At 35.6% G+C, this 23154-nt stretch overlaps 1 protein-coding gene across 1 annotated transcript; it reads right to left on the bottom strand.

Moving 5' to 3' along the window:
- Positions 1-175: 175 nt before the first annotated feature.
- LOC111042353 (dihydropyrimidine dehydrogenase [NADP(+)]) lies at positions 176-22682 on the bottom strand. Its single transcript, XM_022326932.1, has 14 exons — positions 22002-22682; positions 20343-20552; positions 18595-18798; positions 14123-14284; positions 12269-12498; positions 10400-10559; positions 9450-10125; positions 8457-8722; positions 7416-7865; positions 6401-6553; positions 4239-4712; positions 2775-3254; positions 2132-2292; positions 176-1012 (listed from the first exon to the last, which is right to left on the bottom strand). The coding sequence occupies exons 1-14, from the start codon at positions 22089-22091 to the stop codon at positions 853-855; spliced, it is 3876 nt and encodes a 1291-aa protein (XP_022182624.1). The 5' UTR covers positions 22092-22682; the 3' UTR covers positions 176-852.
- Between the last annotated feature and the right edge of the window lie 472 nt (positions 22683-23154).

Here is a 23154-nt window from a genome sequence, read left to right as displayed (position 1 = left end):
TGTGTTTGTTTTATCAGTTCATAGGGTATATTATTTTATTTTATACACACAAGGACATTTTTCTTTTTTCAATTCTCTACAGTGAATAAATACTTACATTTCTTTTACTGGCTGCTAAATGAATGATATATATTTGGGTGAGTAAGTCAAAAAAAAAAAAAAAAATGGCAAGTGATTTAATAAATAGCAAATATGGTTGTTTTTTATTATGTATTATTATTATAAGGCTTCAGCAACATTAAACATGAGCCATTGGAATTTATAGTTTTATGTATCACATTGTGTTCGCATAGGTATGTAATATTTTATATAATATTATAATATAATATAAATAATGTACATTGCAAAATTGCGATATCACATGATCACTTATTACGAGTTTTTACATGAACTATTATTGTATATTGGCGATTATTTAAAATCATTTAAAACAAATTAATTAGATAATAATACAAATATATTATACACTATTGTAAATGGTGCGCTGAGTACTTAACTCCTATGTGTACAATGCGTTGGTAACCTACGTATACGCGATAATAGTACCTAATATATTAGGTAGCCTCATAATACTACATAGAGTTACAACTTACAGCCACATTTAATACAAACAAAGTAAGCGTAACATTGCGATGTAACTACAAACTACAATCCTATTTTCGTTGTAAAATGAATAAATATATATGTATAATAAAATATTATGTATATATTTATAACTCGACGTTATAATAATTATTTATTATTATTTGACCCGGTCGGCACAGTTGTGCGATTTAACACTCGCGGACATAGATCTCGGGGATGAGTGTAGGTCAATTGTTTTCAGAGACGAGAATATCATCGTCGTGACGGTCACTGAGTCGCCACTGCCGGACTACCGCGGTCATCATTTTCCTGGGAGCAGCTCTGCTGGCCAATGTATTCGCCGTCGTTAGGACACGAATACGTGGACACGAGCTGGCGGAGTCCCAGTCCTCGATTCACCACGTGTGGTACCGTCTTTTCGACCATGCTGGCAACAAAAATAACGACAATATTATAACCGTACGGCATTTAAGTCATCATATAGGACGAGGAGTGTGTAGACGTTATCGAGAAGCACCGACATTATGCTTAATCGATGGACCCGTGGAAGTGGAGTGGTATGACAGACTCCTGCAGACAGGAGGCGCCAGGAGTTGTGTTCAGACTTTCAGAGTATACAATGCCTATGCAGAATCTTAATCGGCCAAAAAACTTTTAATTTGGAGCGTTTCCTCCCACACGACCCCTTTCACGCTAGGTACCCTATATATGTGTATCTACTAACAACTTAAGTGTACATGTTAAAACAAAAATAATAACCTCACTATTATTCGTTAGAAACAATATAATATGTGAAAAGCTCCAGACACTTTAAATTTGAAATATTTGGGCCCAATATTTTCAAAGTATAGGACTGTGTATTTAATGGACTATACTATAAAAGATGGATTTTAAATCAGAAAAAAACACAGCGTAAAATGCAATTAGAAATCCAATAAACAAGCTAATATAATTATTTACTTAAAATGCAAAATTTTTAAAAATATAAAATGTGCATGATTTAATGAAATTAATTGTGATTATTATTAATATACGCAATATGTTTTAAATATTTGTATATTTTCGTTTCACAGATACAATGTAAATATTTTTATGTAATAATATAAGTAATATTATGTATATATAAGTCTGCTTGTACTATAAGGATGGGTCACTTAGGTCCATATCACTAATGTTTATATTTTACAAAGACACATATTTTAGTAAAATACTATGTATACAGTGCCATCCTAACCACTAATTATGCCCCTATCGATATTTGACGAGTGTTATATAGTACTCAGTACTCTGTACATAACAAATATTTTTTTAACGGTTTTCAGATTTTGAATAGATATCCATTTTTGGAATCATTTAACGCCAGGCAGATTCATTCAAAACATAAAACACCTAGGATCATCCGGCATAATATGTATAAGTATCTAAATGCGTTTTGTTTTTCACAAACGTTGTTCGGAATCAAGTGGGTCTTACGGCACTCGGGATTGTGGGACGTATATATTAATATGAACATTTGTTTACAACACTAGTTGTACCCGGTACGTACCTGATGCAACCGGGAATTGGACACACCGTCAAGCACAGCGTGCAGCCCGTGCACGAATCAGGTTGGACGTGTACGGCATGTGATTTCGGGTCCATCGAAATCGCCTGGTAACCGGAATCGTTGCAAGCCATATAGCATTTGCCGCAGTTGATGCAAGAGTCCTTGAAATACGAAACGTTCACACGATAAGTCAAACAATAACGAAGCTCGCACAGTTGATGTCCGTCGTCGACAACAAATCGCGGAACGATAGAACACTCGAAAGCGGGGAAATAAACTGTGTACCTATATAGGTATAGGGACATGGAAATTCGTTCAACCCGAGAATAGATTTTCATCGTAGGCACAACCGACGGAGTACGTATATCAACCCGACAAGAAAAGTGTACAATACTTCTGTTTGCGAATCAATAAAGTTGCCCCTACCCCCCTGTGCAAATTACACCTGGCGAATCGTAAATTTTAAAGCTCAACATGTCAGTAATTTTTGGTGGGCTTATGGAAGTTCCTTTGCAGAATCAAGTTGTGCTGGGGCTGAAGTAATGTTAGCTCCCCATATAAATTAAGCTCGACAACTCACAATTCTCCCGGTGCAAATAGGACGAAATGGGGGGGGGGGGGTAAACTTCACCCGCATACTAACCTCGTTGACCAGAGCCACGACCTGCGCGCGACGGTCGAGCGATTTGTACGCGCCGACGGCTTTCAAAGCGCGGCCCACAACCAGTTCCACAGGCGTCGAAGCCGCAGCTGGAACCAGTCCGTCGTCGGTCTCTTTCGGTGCCGGAACCGTTCCCGCCAGTTCCGGCTTCCGATCGACTCCATTCGATTTGGTACCCTGGATTGTGTCGACCATGTCGGCTGCCGCAAAAGACGCCTGTTCACAGCGCCTGTTTCTCAAGTACGGTCCAAACATCGGTTTTCCGCCGCTTTTGTCGGCCACCGCCGCCGCTGTCGATACGACATCATAGTCGTCGGACAGGTCGATCGAGTCTTTGACCAACGCTGCCGTGGGGCGACGCCGTTCTCCACCGCCACCTCCGTTCATGTACAACAACGCCTTGAGCCCGGTGATGTAGTCCTGGACGACGGTGAAGTCCTGGTTCTGGACAGCGCTGCACACCTGTGTGAAACGGAATACAATTTTGTTATCTCCCGGGGATAAGATCGGACATCCAGGTTCTGTGCCAGAATAGTGAAAGTATACTTATGACGATATAGCGGAGTTATAATCGCGAAGATAAAATTAGAGCAACGTGAAATAGCTAAAGTACCTAATAATAGCCGAAATCCAAGGCAAGGAAAGAAGTCTAATTTGTGTGTAAAAATATTATGATAAAGGTAATGTTTTGTGAGTCATAATTATTTTCGATTTTTATGTTTTAATTGTGTCTTAAAATAATAAAATAAATAAACTATAATAAAGCTAATCTTAAAAAATTAATTTTTCTATTATATTTGCTATAATTCTATAAGCCTACAAGCTTTAACTATATTTGCCAACTGTTGCCATGAGTTGAATGCATTAACTGTTAAAATATGTACAGGTAGACCCGGTTCGTGGAGGTCTTCTGTCTTTGAATTATTCAAGCAATATGTAATTCTTCACATCGTTTTTAATTATTTCCAAAAGGTTTTACTTACAGATTATAATATTGTATATTCACCAAGATTATCGCTTTTGATAACAAAAAAAGAAGAAGTAAAATGACCCATAACGCAAATCTTAAATCTGACTCTCTAAATCCGGTCACAAATTTCACTCAGACCAACGCACCCAAGCGCAGTACGCCTCGCCTGTACCAACCTACTTAATTTTTATACGTCAATCGTATTTTACCCATAGGTACAGATGCGGTTTCATCACACATTATTCTACTTATTATAATTTATACCTATCTTAACTTCTATATTCCCAATGTAACTATTTTTTAATAAATTGTGCACACTTATTATCGGCAACGTATATTTTTCACCTATTTTGGATTTCACTGTGATAACTTTTGCTATTACAGTGTTAGCTGTTTTTTACTTAGCGATTATTGTTTAGCCATTGTAGTTTTCGCTATTTTGGATGGATACCGTCAAAACCACGACCATGGTATACCTGCACGACTTTGGCTCCACAGTACAGGTACTGGAGCGTGGCCGCGGCGCTGTCCACGCCACCCGTGGCCATTATTTGGACAGGTGGTCCTCCGTCACCGCCGGCTGTCTTGTCGGGCCCCAGAGCTCGGGACAACGCCGACACGGCCCTCAATCCCATCGGCCGGACGGCAGTGCCTGACATGCCACCGTACGTGGTTCTTGGCGTTTCCGCAGCGGTTCGGCCGACTCCCGGCCACGGTCGACCGCGGTTACCGGTCACGTCCAACGGGCCGAGGGCCGATACCGTGTTGACCGCGGTAACTCCGTCGGCCCCACCTAGTCGCACTGCCGCCCGAGCCACGGCCACCACGTCCGTAACGTTGGGCGTGATTTTCACGAACACGGGCACGGCCGTTGGCGTCTCACCGTCACTGGCCGGTCGCACCGCCACCCGCTTGACCCATCGCGAAATGTTCTCCACCAACACCGGATCCTGTGAGGGGCACACGAAGTAACCGATTCAATGCAGTTCGTTAATGTGCGATCAAAATTTAAATACAGTGGTCGCCGCCGCTTAAAGTATAATCATTTTGGTACCTTATATACTTAGTGAACAGAACAGATAACATAAGCAGACTGATAACACTGAATGAAAATTAAAGTGTGCACTGTTACGCAACACTACACCTCCTACTACTTACACTTTTCGATAACATTTAACAGTGTTTATAATAAGCGGCGGTCACTGTACTTCGTGTGGTTCTAAAATATATTATAGCATTAAAAATGTTAAAGAAACAAAATATAACATCTTGGTATAATATTCTATACTATCTGCTAAAATGGGATGGGCGTTTTAATTATGCATCAGTAACATTTTGCGCAAATTTATACATTTAAATAAGCTAGGTATAATATGTATTTAACAGCTCGCATAAAATAACTATTTATTTATCATTAGTACAATCTGTTCTTATTGTACATACATACATTACAGGAGAAAGTTTTTATAAGCTTTTGTCAAGTACATATTATTGTACTACCTGCTATAAACTGTATTACAAAATATTTATTAAATGTACAAAACAAATTATCACAAAGTACTTTGATAAGTAAAGAATTTAATGTCAAGGAATGTAAGTTTATTTAGAATTTATCTGTTTTAGTTAGATTATATAAACGTGTGCATTTAATTTTTAATTCCACGAGCATAACACTAGATATAATCCAAATTGTAATATGATATGTAGGTATATTTAAATATGTTTATTGTTTAAACAATTAAAAAAAAAGGTTGTATACACGACTACACAAGTTAAAATGTATGCCATGACTACAATTAAATATTAATACCTATAGATCATTTTAAAAGTTTAAAGTTATTTGAAAAGTATGTTTATCACCTACATTCATTTATAGTAATTAAATTTTATTTTCTTTATTTAAACGTGTGTTTTATTGTTGGGTATTAAATGCACCAACATTAATATTTCGTAATACAGTTGTCAGTTATACACCTATTAGATTGAACAGAACGACCTGATAAATTAAATAACGTTTATTCTAATCAATATTAATATGTTTTATACTAATTATGTACAGGCACTTACGCTTCAATTGCAGTAAATACCTATACAATGTTTTGTTTTTATTTTTTAATGCTAAAAATAAAAATTTTAAATGTAGTTAATTTTTTTGGAAAAATTCAAAATAGTATACATTTGTAAATTTAATGAACGTTTATTAAAGACAAGTAGCTTATTTTTCGTCATTTTTGAAGATATCAATATTTTTTTATAGTTAATTAATAATAATCAAAGCATAACAATATTTTTTCAAAAATATTTTTCATATATATTATGTAAATCTTAAATTATTTGTTATCCATTTGATTTTCATAAGGTTAAGGTTAACTACCGAAAATCAATTTTTAATTTGTCAGGTCTTTCTGTAACAGATTTTATACTACACCTATGTTTAAAGTTGGTTAATAAGAACTGATCCCCCAGCACTAGCTTGGCTTTTGAAAGGTGCTGCTATAATTTAAACAGTTTTAAATTGTAAAATGAATGGGTTATTAATTGCTGCAAATTATAACAAATAAATAAATAAATAATACCAGCCATTAAAAACATTGTAATAACGTCTGGTCATACATATTACTATAGAATGTTTCAATACCTGACCGCACGCCAGACCCATTCCGGATTCGCCCATGCCGTGAGGACAGCTCAGGTTCAGCTCCAACGCATCAGCACCTGCGTCGCACGCCAACCCGGCCAGTAGTGTCCAATCACTCTCGATGTAGGCACACATTATGCTGGCAATTAGGATCTGCAACAATGTCATTTGAGCGTCATTGACGTTTTCATAACGATGACCGGAAAAAAAATCTGTTAGAAAATCCACACGTGTCTGATGTGTAGCGGGATTTTAAAAAAAACGTGAATGCTCACCCCTATTTTTTTCCATTTAATACAATTAATTCATTCAATTTCTGACTTTTGGAACCTTTAAGTAATTATCTGTACTTAAAGGACAGTGTTATAAATAATTAAGATTTTTCATATAATCTGTGCGGCATATAAACTGCTTGTTTTCAAATGTGAACGGACTGTTTTTTACTGTAATTACTCAACAGATATTTTTTTTGGAAAATGTTGATTTACATCAACATGTAACTATTTAAAATCTACATCAAAATATATATTAGCAGTTTCTGAGTTATTGAAATTTAAACAAATGATATAAGTCCTCATAGATAGTTGTACAAAAATATAAAATATGTTTAATATTGAATTTAATTTTTATCATAGGTACTCTGTCAATTTTTCCAAATTATAAAATATTACTACTAGTATACTAATTATATTTATTACTACTAACTACTATAATTTTTAAATCAACACAGCTCCCAATTACCATATCTTCAAAACTTTTATACAAATCAAGGTATTCAAAAGAGTCATCTTCTTAACAATTTACAGAAAAAATGCTTGTCTCCCATATAAAGTTAAACAAGTTGGTATTACCAGAGGGGAACTCGTCAAATGGTATAAAAAGTCTAAGTTCCTACTTCAAAATGAATTTAAAAATTCTAAAAACTAGAATCATAATGAATTAATTATCAAACAAAAAAAGGCTGGGAATCAAGCTTGATGAATCACCATGTAGTGTGTACCTATATTGTACTCACGTGCTGCGGGAAGTCGCGCTTCAGTTCCCGAATGGAGCGCAGCCAGTATGCGGCTGTCTTTTCCGAAATCAGTTCAATGTTCAAAAAAGCATTTCTAGCCACGTCTGAGTCTCCGGCACCGATAGTACCCGGTCCTACGCCACTAGCAGCCGAACCAACTCCCACGCCGTGACCACCCAGTCCTACGATACGTGGTGACACGTTCGTTACCAAGTCCTTGTCCAGTCCGAACGTTTTGGTGACGGCGAACGCCCAACCAGCTTGGAACGCACGGCGGATCATCGCAGCGCTCGTCGTGGGCGGCGCTGAGGCCAGTCCGAACGGGTTCATGAATCGCAATCCACACATCCGGACAGACAAGTCCACGTCGTCGATTGCTGTTCGGAATCCTGGCAGCATTGGTCTCGAAACGGATGGTTGATGATTTTGGCTACGGTAACCGTATAATTCCTGCGCGGAAAAACAGGCAATAATACATTTTTCTATAAATAATATCCGTCACAAGTAGCTTAGACAAGACCAACGTAGTCATTGGTGAAATAAATATAGGTGATATGGTCGTGTGGTGACTTAAACCATCACTAGGTACAAGTATAGTAGTATAGTAGTATAATAGTATTGTTGCTAGTATGCAACAAGGAAGAATAGTAGGTTGCATTTTTGACAAAATGTTTAACTGCAGTTGTTTAAAACATAGGTATTTGAATCTAATCGCTGTAGACCCTAGGTAGTGATAAAAAAAAAAAAAATAATAATCAACTTCATTTTAACTGAGTTAAGCTAATATTTTTCTCCATGTTAAACTCTTTAAGAGTTCGACATATTGTTTGTTAGCTGACTATAGGTATTTTAATAACTTATGACTTATGTATATAACTATCTAAGTGCGTTGGCCTAAGTAACCATCCGATATATATATTATTGGCCGATCCACCGCTATAGTTCCCCAGTTTATTTTTTAGAAACTAATCTAGCAACGAACTTAAAAGTCACATGTGGTTTTACAGAATCTATTTGACGTTATCGGAGCAACATGTTTACCTGCAGATACTGGTGTATGTGATACGCCGCGGTTTTTCCGTCGTTGGCTGACTCTACCGTTGTCTGCGACGGATCAGCTGTCGATCCTGTTGCGCAAGAAGCGTCGCCACCACACCACACCGGTGGAGGAGCACGAGGTTCCTGTTTTTCGTTAGCCACTCTGTCGCCATCGTCCGTCCACCATTCACAGCGGCCGGTTTGAGCGTCAACGCACACTCTTCCGGTGCGTCCGTCTACCCTTGCGTATGGCGCCAGCGCCGCCGCCACTGAAGTGAGCAACAAAAAGACGGACAAGGTATGACAAGGTGCATCAACTAGGTAACTATTTTTAATATCTACAGTGTAGATATTCAGTAAGTGTTTTTTTCTCCTTGACTCCTTCTTATTCTCGCCATTATTTTCATCGTAATCGTCAAGCTTTCTTTTTCTATTTAAAAACTTATGCATATTTATTAAATAACGAACGTTGCGAAAATTCGTTAAAATTCGGGTTTGTCGTGGTGTGGTTTAAACGTAACTGTTTCATACGTCAGAACGAATATTATCGTTTGATATTATTATGACCATAATGTGTAGTACACAGAATAGTTCTCTGATAGCATATAAACCTATACTGTTAGTAGGTAAAGTTATCGAGAGATAAAAACATTATTACCAAATAACGAAAATAATACCCGACATTATTATATACATATTATTTGATTTACTACGTTTATTTTTCCCTGTCCTAAACCACTAATATTTGAATTGTAGATAATAATATTTATCCAAAGTATGCCGTGATTTATAATAATAATGTGCCGCGTTGAAAAAAAAGTTTGGTTACTGCTGATCTACACCGACCCCCACCTCTCGCGGTGACATATTTAGGATTTCGTTTTGGGTGGTGGTAGGGATACCTATGTATTATTATTCATGTCACAATGTCACCCCCCAAAATGTTTTTAAATTATAGTCACATTTTAACATCGAGAATACGAGATACAAACTCACCTTCTTCCGGCAACCGCGAACCGAACGCCGAGACGACGCAATCGGCGCGCAACACGAACAGGTCGTCGGCCGAGTGGTCTTCATCGTCAGTGGAGCCCTGCAATGGTTCCAGGTCATCTACGTCTGTTCGGCGGAACTGCACGGCTCGGATCCGATCGGCACCGCCACCAGGAACTTTGCGGAACAAGAACCGAACCGGCTGCGAGTGGGGCACCAGCTCGCAACGTTCGCGCATCGCTCCTTCCAGTTCTTCCGGGACGGCTCGCACGTCGGGTGTTCCGCGTCGGAAGACGACGCGGACGCGACGGGCGCCGCACCTGAGCGCAACCGTTGCGCAATCCATGGCCGTGTCACCGGCGCCCAGCACAAGTACGGTTTTACCACGGAAATCCGGTGGCGGGGGCATGGTGGCCGGCTTCGACGCGCCACAGCCGCCGTCGACGGTACTTCCGCCGCAACCGCTACCGCCACATCCTCCCCGGCCGTCGGGCAATCGCTTGGAGTACCCGGAAGCCTGGCGCAACAGCCATTTGGAAGTATACACACCCAAATGTTGGGTGGCCGCCGTCGTTCCGCTGACGTCGACGTCGCGGAAGAGATCGGCCGGAAGTTGAGGTTCCGGTAGGCCGACAGCCACGAACACGGCCTTTGCGCCATCCGGTCCGTCTAATATGTCCTTGAGGAAGTGAAAATAAAATATATACGTAAACAGCCGTTCGAAGAAAATTGATGACGTCTGATTACCGTTTTAGCCATATTATAGTAACTGATCATCCGGTACAAACTGATTTTTCCGTTATAAAAGATTTCCCATTTTTGGGGGACTCAAATACGAGGGATATAGATTATGCGAAACTGTTGTTATTTTCCGTTGTAAGGAGATTTCTGTCTTATATGGGTCCGTTATAGGAAGGTGTTCTACTGTACAAGTATAATGTATAGGTACTCACCTTTAGCGTAATATCACCGGGTCTACTGTCGCCGGCGGATGAAGAAAATAACCGACGACCGTACTCCAGGCGGACGCCACCTCGACCGTGCTCGACCATCTGCTCGATTTCCCAACGGACTGCCCGCCACGGTAACCGGTACTCTGGTATCTCGGAGGCACTATATACACAGAACACAATATGATAAGACACGACATTTGGTGATATTATTATGACAATAATAACAGCTGTCAGCTTTACTATATAATCACGGATGGTGTGTAAAGAAGTAAATATAAGTGAATTATTAAATCAAGTACCTTCACAAATTTGCGATTTTTTTTTTCGATTTAATATGGAATTTCTACAAGGTTCTTCATAATGGTTACATCTTACATCATGTTTTTAAGTTTTACTACAATTAATAAATATTAAAAATATGGAAGTAGTACATAGGTTCAAACTTTAACGAAATTCATCAAAATTAACAAGCCTGGGCTTAACTTTTTAACTTAACTTTACTAGAATTTACTTAATTTATAAGTTGAGTGATTGTTATTTATATAAACTTAACGTAATTTAGATTTGATTAAAAATAACTTGTTATTTTCTCAGAAAAGAATTGTTTTTATTAAAATATCGGTATTTTGTTTAAAGTAAAGACGTAATTTGACGTATTAGATGTGTTTTGTTAAGTGAACGTAACACTGACATTTGTTGTCTCCGTTTTACAAGTGTATAATATTAAGAACATTATCTGTATTTGTATGCTGGTTTTTTTACGATGGTTCAATTTTTTAGCAAGTTACGAGTATTTAATATAGCGTAAATTAAAAATGCTCATAACTCACTTAAAAATTGAACTATCGTAAAAACCTACATAAGAACACAGATAATGTTGTTAACATCAAGTTTCATTATGGGGCGGTTTACTCTTATGTTTAAACTAACGAAGATACACAATAATATGATCTACAGAGAGTATTATGTCCGTGTAGCGTCCTCTTAAGTACCTTCTATAATATAGCGGAGCGACTTCCCAATTTTTAAAAAAGAATTAATGCTAATCAACAAATAACAATACGATTTTTAAACGTTCTATTTTATAATATAATATTTATCACTATTTATTATAATATATTCATCCACTTTAATTTAAATTGTGTAGACTCTGGAGACAACAATTGTCAGTGTTACTTCCTTTCAATTGATTTTTCTTAAATAGCCAATAGATAGCAGCACATATTTCATTGTATCGTTAATTTTATATAATAAAAATATCATATATTTCTTAAAACTTTGTTAAAAACAGACACAAAGGAAATTCGAAACACGTCAATTTACGTCCTTACTCTACGGGACATATTAAGAAAAAACGTCAATTGACGTCTTAACTTTTTAAAAGGTCGATCAACGATTTATAAATATTTAAAAACTAAATATAATATAAAATTATTATTGATGAATGATGATACACATTGCGTAAACGTTTACTTCTTATTATTTTAAAGTGATCATTTTTAAAATATATTACTGGCTATGTATGTATTAATAAAATATAACTTAACTCGAGTTTACACGTTAGTTATAAGCTTCCATATAACTTTCAACTTTACTGACTTAAAAAAAAATTAGGATAAATCATTAAGTTTTCAAAGCTTAGAAATGAAACATATTTTCGTAAATATTTTGTCAATTATTTTTCCTTGACCAGCATGACGTAACGATGATATAACAGTGATAATGTGTGTAGTGCATAGGTACATAAGCTACGTTATGATTTTAAAGATTGTAAGAAATCGCGGAAAAGTGAATCGCATGGTTTTGGCGGAAAAGGGAAAGATATACTTTCGACAGAAAATCGTATACAGATTTTCCATATGAACTTACCTAAGGCCACCGGCGAACGCACCCGATTCGTAGACCGTTACGCACCGGTACCCAAGCCGGTTGAGGTACGTAGCGCACGTCAGGCCTGCCGGACCGGCGCCAACCACTGCTATGGGCGCCAATCTGCTTTGACCACGAGCCTTCAGCAGTCCATCTTCCCGCTCTTCGTCGTCATCGCCATCGCTGTCCGACGAAATGGCTGAAGGAGGCACTCCCATGTCCATGAACACCTAAACGTGTACGAAGTTATATGCATTGTAAATCCATAAGTTCTCACGACACCGTGTACAGCTAATATTATAATATATTCAAATTTGATGGTAAAAGTGTAACCAACATTTTATTACCTAAATATTTATGTATAATTACATACGTGGGTCAAGCCCTTCAATGCACCACGAGCTTACAATAGAAATATGACATAAATTACTATTTCCTTATGCTTAAATTCAATAAAATACGATAAAAAGGTCCGCACATTAATAAATGTACTTATAGCAGAAACTATTTAGTCAACCTCATAAGGAACAAATATGAAACATACTTGTGGAATACGACAAGGCAAGGCAGTTCTATGACCCTGGATTTAGCTATAATTTTATAGACATCGACAATAGCCAAACGCAAACAATGGTCGTATGAGTTTCGACAATTATAGTCGACTAGGGCAAAGGGCGTACCATCAACGACTAGCTTTTTTCGTTCTTTATATACTTAATGACTTGGATACAGGTTTTGAAGCACATAAAGAATATAGGAAAAGTATTTAAAATAAGGCTATAAAAGCTCTGAGAAGTCTCAAAACACTTATTAGAAAAAGAACTACATATTATAAGATTGTTAAAAAAACTGAATTATTAATATTAATTAATGTAGTTAAACATTTCCTTTTAATGGTTAATTTATAAATGTAAGAAACTGTTTGATATAATTGATAAAAGTTAATGAAATAAGACCACTTAATAAAAAGATTTCCATGTATCCATTAAGTTGCATTGAACCATTAGAATATTTCTTCTAAGTTTTCAAACAAAAATCTTCGACGACGATCAGACAAATACTGACAAATGTCCTATGAGTTTATATTTTGAACATCTATATTTACGTCAACTGATGAAGTTTGATTTAAATTTTATTTAAAAATTGAAAAACAAAAATACTATTAGTATATATTAAAAAATAATGATACACTCAATTCGGTTAAAGTTCTAAAACCTAAGTTCTAACCTAACCTAACCTAACCTAACCTTGAAAATAATAAAAAAACACAAGATTCTAAATTAGCAAAAAAAAAAAAATCAAAATCAAATCACGTAAATTTATTATATTATTATTATTATGATTAGACTTATAGCTGATAAAACTTCGTTTTGAAGTGGTAGAAAAAAAATCCTGTTCCATAAAAATCCTTACTTTAGATAATATGATAAATAGGTAAAAAGTAAAAACAAGCATTGAGCAGACTTCACAACTCCTGACCACGAGTGGCCCAAGCGAGTAACCGTGATATTTTTCCGAAGTTATTGAAACGGAGTTATCGAACTAGACTAACCTCAATGTAGTGTAAAGTTGAATATATTCATACTCAAAAAAAAAAATTTGGTAACGAGTTACCTTTACAGCTTAACATACCTATACATACGGAACACGACACGTTGTAGTGCAAATCAGGCATCGGTGACGGCTAACCTACGTTATGTTAACAGCCACGGTTACCTATTGAAGAAACGGAACTCGACACAACACGACACAATACGCGTCTTTATTATTGTTACTTCGGAAACTGGCCGAGAGACTATATCGAACCGTTCATTCGGTCAGCAGATCGAAGGGTGTAGTAAACACAATACTTACTTCCAGACAAAATTGCTGCAGTCCACCAATGTTGATAGGTCCGCCGTCCGAGCCGGCCAGATTGCAGGAACCGGCGCACAGCTCACTCGTCGGGCACACCATGCCGCAAGATAAGCCCACCGGGTTGTCCGACAGGATCGTTTTGGCGGCTCCATAATAGTTCTGTGGAATTTTAATTGCGTATTAAATGTTATTACAATAATAATTGGCCGCTGAAATCGATGATAACCATTTTGTGCACAATTTGCAGACGCCGGATGAGTTGAATAACTTGTATGTTTCTAACTTATTATCCCTAGGTAGGCAGTACCGAATATATAATAAAAGGAAAAAATTATTCTAGTCCAGATGAATTAGGGCGGTCGACTAGAGAGACATTTAAAAAATGAATAATTGGAGTTGTAATAAAAATATGCTTCCATCTTAATTGGTTAATGTAAAAAGCGTATAGAAATATTTTAATTTGATCGTCACTCCCTTTCCTACAGAATCTGTTTCAAATAAGCTGCCCTGCAAGTATTATAATATAGGTACTTTCGTCTATTTTATTTTAATGCCATGATTGATCACCGCCACACTGAATGTCATGTTAGAACTTATGGTATAGATCATTGATGTATGTGAATAAATATAAATATAAATCGATGTCACTATCAATGAGGTTCCTATATATTACTATGTCAAGGCACTAAAAACTGTATTCTAACAAATACGTAAATAAGTATGACGATATCAATATTACGGTGGTAAACTTCCCGGGCACGAACCTACATATCATATAAAGCGCTATAAATAGCATTATATTATGCTAGCTCTTTTCAGTTATCAGTTTTTGGCAAGGCTCTGCACCCGAATTATTTATTTGGGTTTCGCATTTTGGGTGCTGAATGTAATTTGGGTGTTCAAAACGCCGGGATGATAAAATATTTAAGCATGCGTTTGGGTTATAATAATCGTTATATTCGGAATTTGTATCAGTCGAGACGGTTGTTCAGAAAAACATAATTTTTATAGTTTTGTAGTAAGTATATATCATTTTTAATTTTTTTATTTTATAAATTAAGTATAAGCTGTATTGATATACAGTATTATACTAGTATTTGCAGGTCACAGTCAATATTTATAGTTTAGTTGTCAACACCAGACCAAAGCCGACCATATCAGTGAATCAGCAATATTTTGTATTTCTGTTAGCTGTATTTGGATTTATTCTATACTATAAAAAAATAATTAATTTTAATTTAATTAAGAATTTAATATTCGGTGATCTGAATATTGAATGATAGAATTGGATTTTATTTTCCAGTCATTTATAAATTAAAGTATTTACCTATAATTGATTGTTCATCCTGTCCTAATATTATTATTATTAAAAAAGCAACTAACTAAGCACATAAAGTACATACTAAATGATAAATCACATAAAGATTGTAAAGTAAAAAAATATTCGTGTTTTGGGTTAGCTTAACCAAAATGTTTTATTTCGGTTTTAGTTAAAATTAGATTTCTATTGGGTGTGAACTTCAGTTTGTGTCGTTTTAGTTGTATACATATATAACAAGTTCCCAACGTAACGACGATTTGCGGGGAAATTGATTTTTTTACATAATAATAAATAATAATAAAAATGATACACATAACCAAAGAATAGGTACCTATACCTTATTTTTCAGTATGCATTGCTATTAGCTATACGTATGAATTTCCACCTCGCATTCTCGCTCTATTCGAGTCCCCAATAATCAAGTCTATTATACATTTGTATTATGACTACGTATTTTGTACGTATTAAATAATATAAAAAATAAAAATGGAAATAGTCAAGCCATTTTATATACGTTCAAGTTGTTCCACTAAATGTACCACGATGTATTTGTCATACCTAACTCACAAGAATGGTCTATAGACGAATAATGTGGGGAATTTAAATGTCGACCAAAGTTAATCTTGTAATAATGAATAGGTGGTAAAACAGTAGATTTTCCTATTCCACGTTTCAAGTATAATATAGTCAGTTATTAAAACATCATGATTTTTAAATATTGTTTACGAGTTATATCGTATAAAATTTGTTTTAGGCATTTGTTTATATTGCTTATATTTGAATATATTTATACTGAAATTGTCAATTTAAAAAAAAATGTTTTCAGGATATTCATTTTGTCCTTCGTGCATGTGGAAAGTTTTTCAAATATAAAATATATTATTGTTCCTGAATAAAACAAATACATTTTTTAATATAAAAATAATGATTTTATATCTATACACTTGTAGTATATAGATGAGATATATCTATATACGTATATATCACATATTAATATATATATTATGATGCATTCTATGATTTTTATGTATTAAATATATTAATATCATAATTCGGCAATCAAATAATAATTAGTTATATGTTAGACTTCCTATCTTTTAATTCCACCACAAGCATAGCTTAGAGGAATTAGGTATCAACATTTACATTACCTAGTATATTAAGTATGCTTATGAAATATTGTAATACTTCTACAAAATGTATTGATGATTAAATAAATATAAATAAATACATACTTTTATTATTCTCAACTAACTAGTATTCCAAGTTATATCATATCTATACATAGTATTAATTTAATTGTAATCTAAATACTTTAACCAAAGCAATTATAACGACGTTCATTCTTTAACGGTAAAAAATATAAGTATAATTTGTATAAATATTTCTGTCTAAAATCTAAACGGAAATCTGTTATTAGTTCTAATTTTACTTCATATTTATATATTATTGATGATTTTTTATAGACTTATAGTACTTAAAGAATTAAATAATAATGAAATTAAGTACCTACTTACCTACCTACATAGTACAGGCACACTATTACTTTTATAATAGCATACCTAACAACTATATATAGGTATATTTAAAAATATTGATATACCAACCCAAATTATGTGTTTTACTTATCAGTTATCTTTGACGTTTACCGACGTCGTGTATTTAATAGGTAAATTAATTTATATTGGCGCTTTATAGTTATGTCACACTCACTTTGACGCAAATAATATGATATTTTGTACGTATCTTTGTTCATTGTCATGTAGGTAATCATCTAAAATTTTTATTTTACACTAACTATCCAAATTTATTCGTACCTTATCTTATTTGAAATTAACTAAACTGTTGCTAGTTGCTACACATAGTTTGATTCGTTAAAATCGAAAATTAAGAAATTTAAATACTTTTTATCGCATTATATGGAAACAGATTTGTGAATATCGTTTGTTTTTATTAATACAATAATACAGTATATTATTAGGTTGAACTTAGAATTTTCAAAAACATGGCATACCTACCCATAGATATATCATAGCAATTGCCAACTAATTGCTAATTATCATTATATATTATACAATACATTATGTAACCTAACAAAACATAGCACCCAAAAGAATAACATATTTTAACAATCTAAAATATACATTTCATTACGTAAGCTGTAGATATGACGAAATATGATGACAACGGACGAAGGCACCACTACTGCTTCTCGCTCACCTTTAATCACCGTATACCGATTGTAGAGCCATTATAATAATCTACTAATTTTAAACTTATATTGAGGATTGAGTTTTATATTTACCGGTCAATTTCCCATTATTGTTATTATAACTATTATTATTGTTATTATTATTGGCATTGTTATTATTATTACTTATTATTAAAACACCCAAGTAACTAAGCAAATAACCGCTTACTGCTTGAGTCAGCCTTTGTTTTTTTATTTTTATTTTATCTGGTCTGATAAACTAATGCAAAGAGAGATTTTTTATAATTTTATAGGATATCCATCAATTATTTTGAGGGAGTTGGTCCTACGAATTCCTATCGGTTCTCACGGTAACCGGACAAAACAACAGAAAAACAAACAAAAGGTAGAAAACTGTTTTTGTTTTAATATGTATAGTGCTTAATGGCTGGTACGTTTTTTCCTTTTGTCCTTATTTATTCTTATCTCGGTATATTAGTATGCATTATTATTTAGTATTCTGTCAGATCAGATTCTATTTCGTTTTTATTCTTATTATCGTCATTTCCCTATGATGTGCAGCATAATTCTGCATAGTGCATACTATTGTAGTCGATTTTATTACTACCTATCATTATTATTATGACGATATTGCTCGTTCCGAGTTTTTAACCCTGCACCTGCTTTTACCAGTCCACGTAAATATTAAAGATCGAATTACTTATCCGATTTTAGTAGGTAGTACATTTTTAATTTGTAGTATCCCTGATTATACGTCGTTAAAACATCAAATTTCAACAAATGTCAACAAAAAAAAATGTCCATAATACATTAATATGATTATTAACCTACCTACCTATCTACATTTTGTAATTTTTATACTGGTAAGAACAACACTATAATGAGGAACGTTGCATTTCATTTTCGGGAGAAAAAATAAATTGTTATCCACATTACCTGGTTAGCGATACTCGTGATAAACGATTTGACATCGATAGATGTTGGACACGACAGCTGGCACGGAGCGTGTGCACATTTGAGGCAACGGCGGGCCTCCCGAACAGCTGCCTTCTCACCGCCTCGTAGCGTGCTTGGCTTGACGTCCGTCCACCACTTGTTCCATAGGCCGCTGGCACACCCATCCACGACGCCCGCTGTGTCCTGCACATAGGTAAACACAAACGAATAAGCACTATAATTTATGTGAGCCGAGAGCCAGGCGGCTACAATAATAATTTAGTACCTACCCATCATGTTTACTAAATATTATATTATGTAGGTAGGTACAGTGTTATAACACTCCAGCAAAGCCGGGAACAAATTATTTGGTAAAAAGTGTAAAAACCGTCAATATAGATTGTCGATATGTTTTGGTCACTCTTTACACACAAATAACGTTGATATTGTATCGGGAAATAATATGGTGCGAAGGTATGCGATGTCTTTTTCGATTGAATTTCGATGTTCTATACCTAATAATATGATATATACTATACATTTACGGTATTTACCTAATTTTAACCTTCGAGACTTCTCTGCAGGCATTGGTCATACATTTTTACAAATCAGTTGAATTTGTAAATAAATGTTTTGAATTTAATTTAAACTACTCTGTAGTCTGCATGCACGTGTACACTGACATACAGTTATTTCTCAACACTAATTTGTTGTCTCCGTCTTACAAACATGTATGGGTATCTAAAACATTTGCTTTTAACAGTTTCGATTTTGTGTTTTCAGTTTCAATATTCGAGTGAAATGACCTACTATCAATCTTAAAGGTATGAACCGTATCTGTTTTTTATGGAATTTTTATTTTTATATGCCAGTTATATGATTATATAGGTATGTAAAATATCACAATATTTATTCAAAAATGCCCATACTTCGATTTAAAATTAATACACAACATGTTTGAAAAACAGAAAATATTTTAATTTTTAAACTTCCTAATACATCAATAAATTCACTTTTATACGAAAACTTACGATACAATATTGGACACAAATTTACCAAGTTCTAAGTTTGTGCGACAGAGACAACACGTCTGCTTGATATTGGGACATCCTTGATTCCTGTTAATACCCTAGTTTTTACAATATTAATTAGTTTCTACTTGAAATAATAATATTAAGGCCTATAGGTAGAATTATTGGTATCGTAGTATTTTCAATATCTTGTATATTTTATTTTAGTATTATTTTCTCATAATATTATACTATAATAATATTATTCATATAAATATATTATGAATTTAAATTGTTATAGCAACGCTTTCTACTACATCGCTATCGACTTGAAAGATTAAAATTACAAATAACATTACATAATAACCGACTAATAACAAATAATATCATATTATCATTCAATGCGTATAATCAAGTATTCACATCTCATATTTTTAGGCCGATGCAGTATTTCTTTGAAAATAATTAAATGTATTATTAGTCCGTCAATTCGACGATAACAAAAACGATATTGTAATTAAATGTTTAGAATTAAAACCTTAACCGTGGACATATTATTATACATATAATTATATACTATAAAATTATATTATCCTTTACTGTACATTTTTTTTTGTCGGAAAAATTGTCTAAATAAAGACAATGCATATCATACCACCTACGTTTTTACTGGTTTCGTTTCAAAAACAACCTTAACCGTTCAATAGCATTAAGTGCTATAATGTGACTTGTACACACCTCGGAATACGAAGAATTGCGTTTATAGTGATGACGGTCCATGACCGTAGCCGCGGAAGGCTTGACTATCGCCCGGGCCCGAGCCAGTCCGGATCCGGCGGCGGCCATCAATCCAACTCCTTTTCCTCCTGCTGCCGTACCACCATCGTTGGCCACAGTCGTTGTCCATTGGCAGTTGGCCAACGGTTTAGGGTTCAACCGGAGTAGCTCCTGTGAAAAAAAAACCAAAATGGATCATGGTAAAAAATAACAAACCTCCAAACAATAAAACATAGTATTTACTATACTATTATAAACCAATAATGATGTGTACGTTTATATAGGCATCGTAGCATTATAGAAGGTGATCAATTATCCGGTTGTGTATATGGTATACCTACCTACTTTCTTGCTTTCTAAAATTAGCTAGTAAACTCTCCGGGGTCAATATTATGTTTACCTGAAGGAAATATATTTTTATTTTTTACTACAAATTATATAGGTACCTGACTTTTTTCAAATTCACGAGTTTATATTATTATACACATTGAATTAATTAAATGTATATGACCTGTAGCCCCTTTCGATATCTACACGATACGTATAACAATTTAGAAAATTTGATACAATAAAAAAAATTTCGACTAAAGACATAACATATATGGTACCCCCTTCAAGTAGCTCCGAAATAGTCCAGGGATAGTTTATAATCACCGGCGTCCGTCCTCAAGCATTACAATGTATGTACTATAAAGTCCACGAAAAATGTTCATTTTGGGAGGTAAAATGTATGTGATTGTTTGCAGCATATCACATAATTATAATATCATATACTTTTAAACATATTTTATTATGTAATTGTCAAGCTATCATAGTCTATACTAGCGGCTTTTATAATAAAAAAAAAAAAAAATGTTATATAGGTACATAAGAACTGGTTATAATGCGGTTTCTCAGTGTCTGTTTTGGATTCGGGTTTACTATGACATTTTCATTATTTTTTATCCAAAGAGTAGATTTAAGTCTAAATAGTGCTTACACGGGAAACAATTTTCTTAATTCTTCGTTTATCACTTATGTCTAACGGCGTTTCTACAATATAAAATAATATAGTTAGTGATGCGCAACTCAAATGTATACGTATAGGTACACGGGCGCCGCACTATATAGGCGCCAAATTGGTTGATCGCCAGACAGGCGACAGCTGATGATCGCCATGAGCTTAATATCGGAACTATCAATTAGGGGTTTGCCGTGTCAAAACGGTCAGATTTTAGCTAGGAGTCAAAAATATACAAATTTTTTTTATCCTATGTATTCCCGACGTTTTTTAATGCGTCAATTTAGAATTTCCAGTAACTTTTAAGTAACTCGAGCTTTTTCATTAATCGCGATAATAATATAGTGTGCAAACCAAGTCTCTGTGCAGATATCGCGATCGTTCGGAAACACGTTGGCCACATTATTATAACTTTCATGGTATTCCTATACATAAACAGTATATGATCCGACATGATATATTTTTATAGGTACACTCGCAAGTACTTATACAAGTTATGACTTATAAAAGCTCGTGTCCTGCGTTCCGAATTCCTGCGGCAACAGGTAGGCCGTATCTCCGCTTCGCGTACACTGTGCATTATTATATTACCACATAAGACTTCCTCGAAACTCGCTTACCTCGATGTCAGGCGGATCGGCGCTGCACCGTCCTCCGTACGGCCCGTCGGGCTCGGTCCGTCCGTAACCGACCGTAGTGGTGGCCGCCATCGGTCCGTGACCTGCACTGGGACGGCCTGTGCGTGGACGAAAAACGGGCGACGCGGCGATGGCACCGCTTGAGCCTGACAACGGGACAGTAAGGGACGGCAGTGACGATTGTTTACGCGAAGATTATAACTATAGTATATAATATATTATTTCATTATATGGCCGTGCGTCGTGTGCGACAGGTCGTGTCCTCCGGCGGGAGACGTCCAGCGGCGGTCGGAAAAACCGATCGGAACCTCCCAACTCGTGTGTACCCTCGAGCGGGTGGGTGAAGGGCGGTCGTTTTTTTTTTTATCTCGTATTAAAAAATGTACCTAATATCGTATTGATGTGTGCGATTGCCGGAGAAAAATGTCGTCGGCGAACGGCTGGCGCGCGAGACTGTAAATAAATACGTATTTAATATATATTGTGATAATATTTTGTTCGCGACGTCCGCATACGTGGTTGATCAGTACTGTTGTACGTTATATTATTGTAATACCAGCTGCGGCCCGACGACTTTAATAATAATAATAATAATAATAATAATAAAAGTAGAGATAAGCGTATGCACGCGCAACAACACTACACATTAACACATCACGGGCACGCCGTTGTTGCGACACGCTTCGGCATCGGCGGGAGCACATGTCGGCCTTCCACTCGTTCGCGGAGCCCCACCCGGCACCCGCACACCGCGCCCGATCACCGCCGACCGCACTGCACACCCGATCGGCCGAGTCACCCGATCGCCTCCGCCGCCGCCGCGTTGTTTGTATTATTGTTTGTTCCGCGGCGGTGACCTCTTTACGTCGCCGTCCGCTGCGCAATAAACGGCACCGTCGCCGGCGCGTTTGTCCGCGATCGCCGCATTATGATTAATATATTATTATTATTATTATTATTATAATAAATTGTTGCCGTTCAATGTACGATCCACTCAATCAACTGGCGGATGGCCGTCGGTGTGTCGCGACTCGGCGGTTGACGCGTTAACAACGTAACGTAATAATAACATATTATTAAAAGGACGTTACGCGGACATTGATATTGTTGTCGTCCCCGTGTTACAAGTGCGCAA

The sequence above is a fragment of the Myzus persicae genome, unplaced genomic scaffold (assembly GCF_001856785.1).
Source record: "Myzus persicae strain clone G006 unplaced genomic scaffold, MPER_G0061.0, whole genome shotgun sequence".
Taxonomy (NCBI): domain Eukaryota; kingdom Metazoa; phylum Arthropoda; class Insecta; order Hemiptera; family Aphididae; genus Myzus; species Myzus persicae.
The sequence above is the reverse complement of the archived record's forward strand: the minus strand, read 5'-3'. Positions and strand labels throughout refer to the sequence as shown.

What these genes read in the sequence shown, in the direction of transcription:
- LOC111042353 (XM_022326932.1), bottom strand. Translation starts at nt 22,091, where the DNA reads ATGGCGGCCACCACTACGGTCGGTTACGGACGGACCGAGCCCGACGGG. An exon ending in TGCAGCAATTTTGTCTGGAA is followed by an intron (nt 12,499 to 14,122) that starts GTAAGTATTGTG and finishes GTACACGTTTAG; the next exon opens with GTGTTCATGGACATGGGAGT. An exon ending in TGGGTCTGGCGTGCGGTCAG is followed by an intron (nt 4,713 to 6,400) that starts GTATTGAAACAT and finishes TGCCCCTCACAG; the next exon opens with GATCCGGTGTTGGTGGAGAA.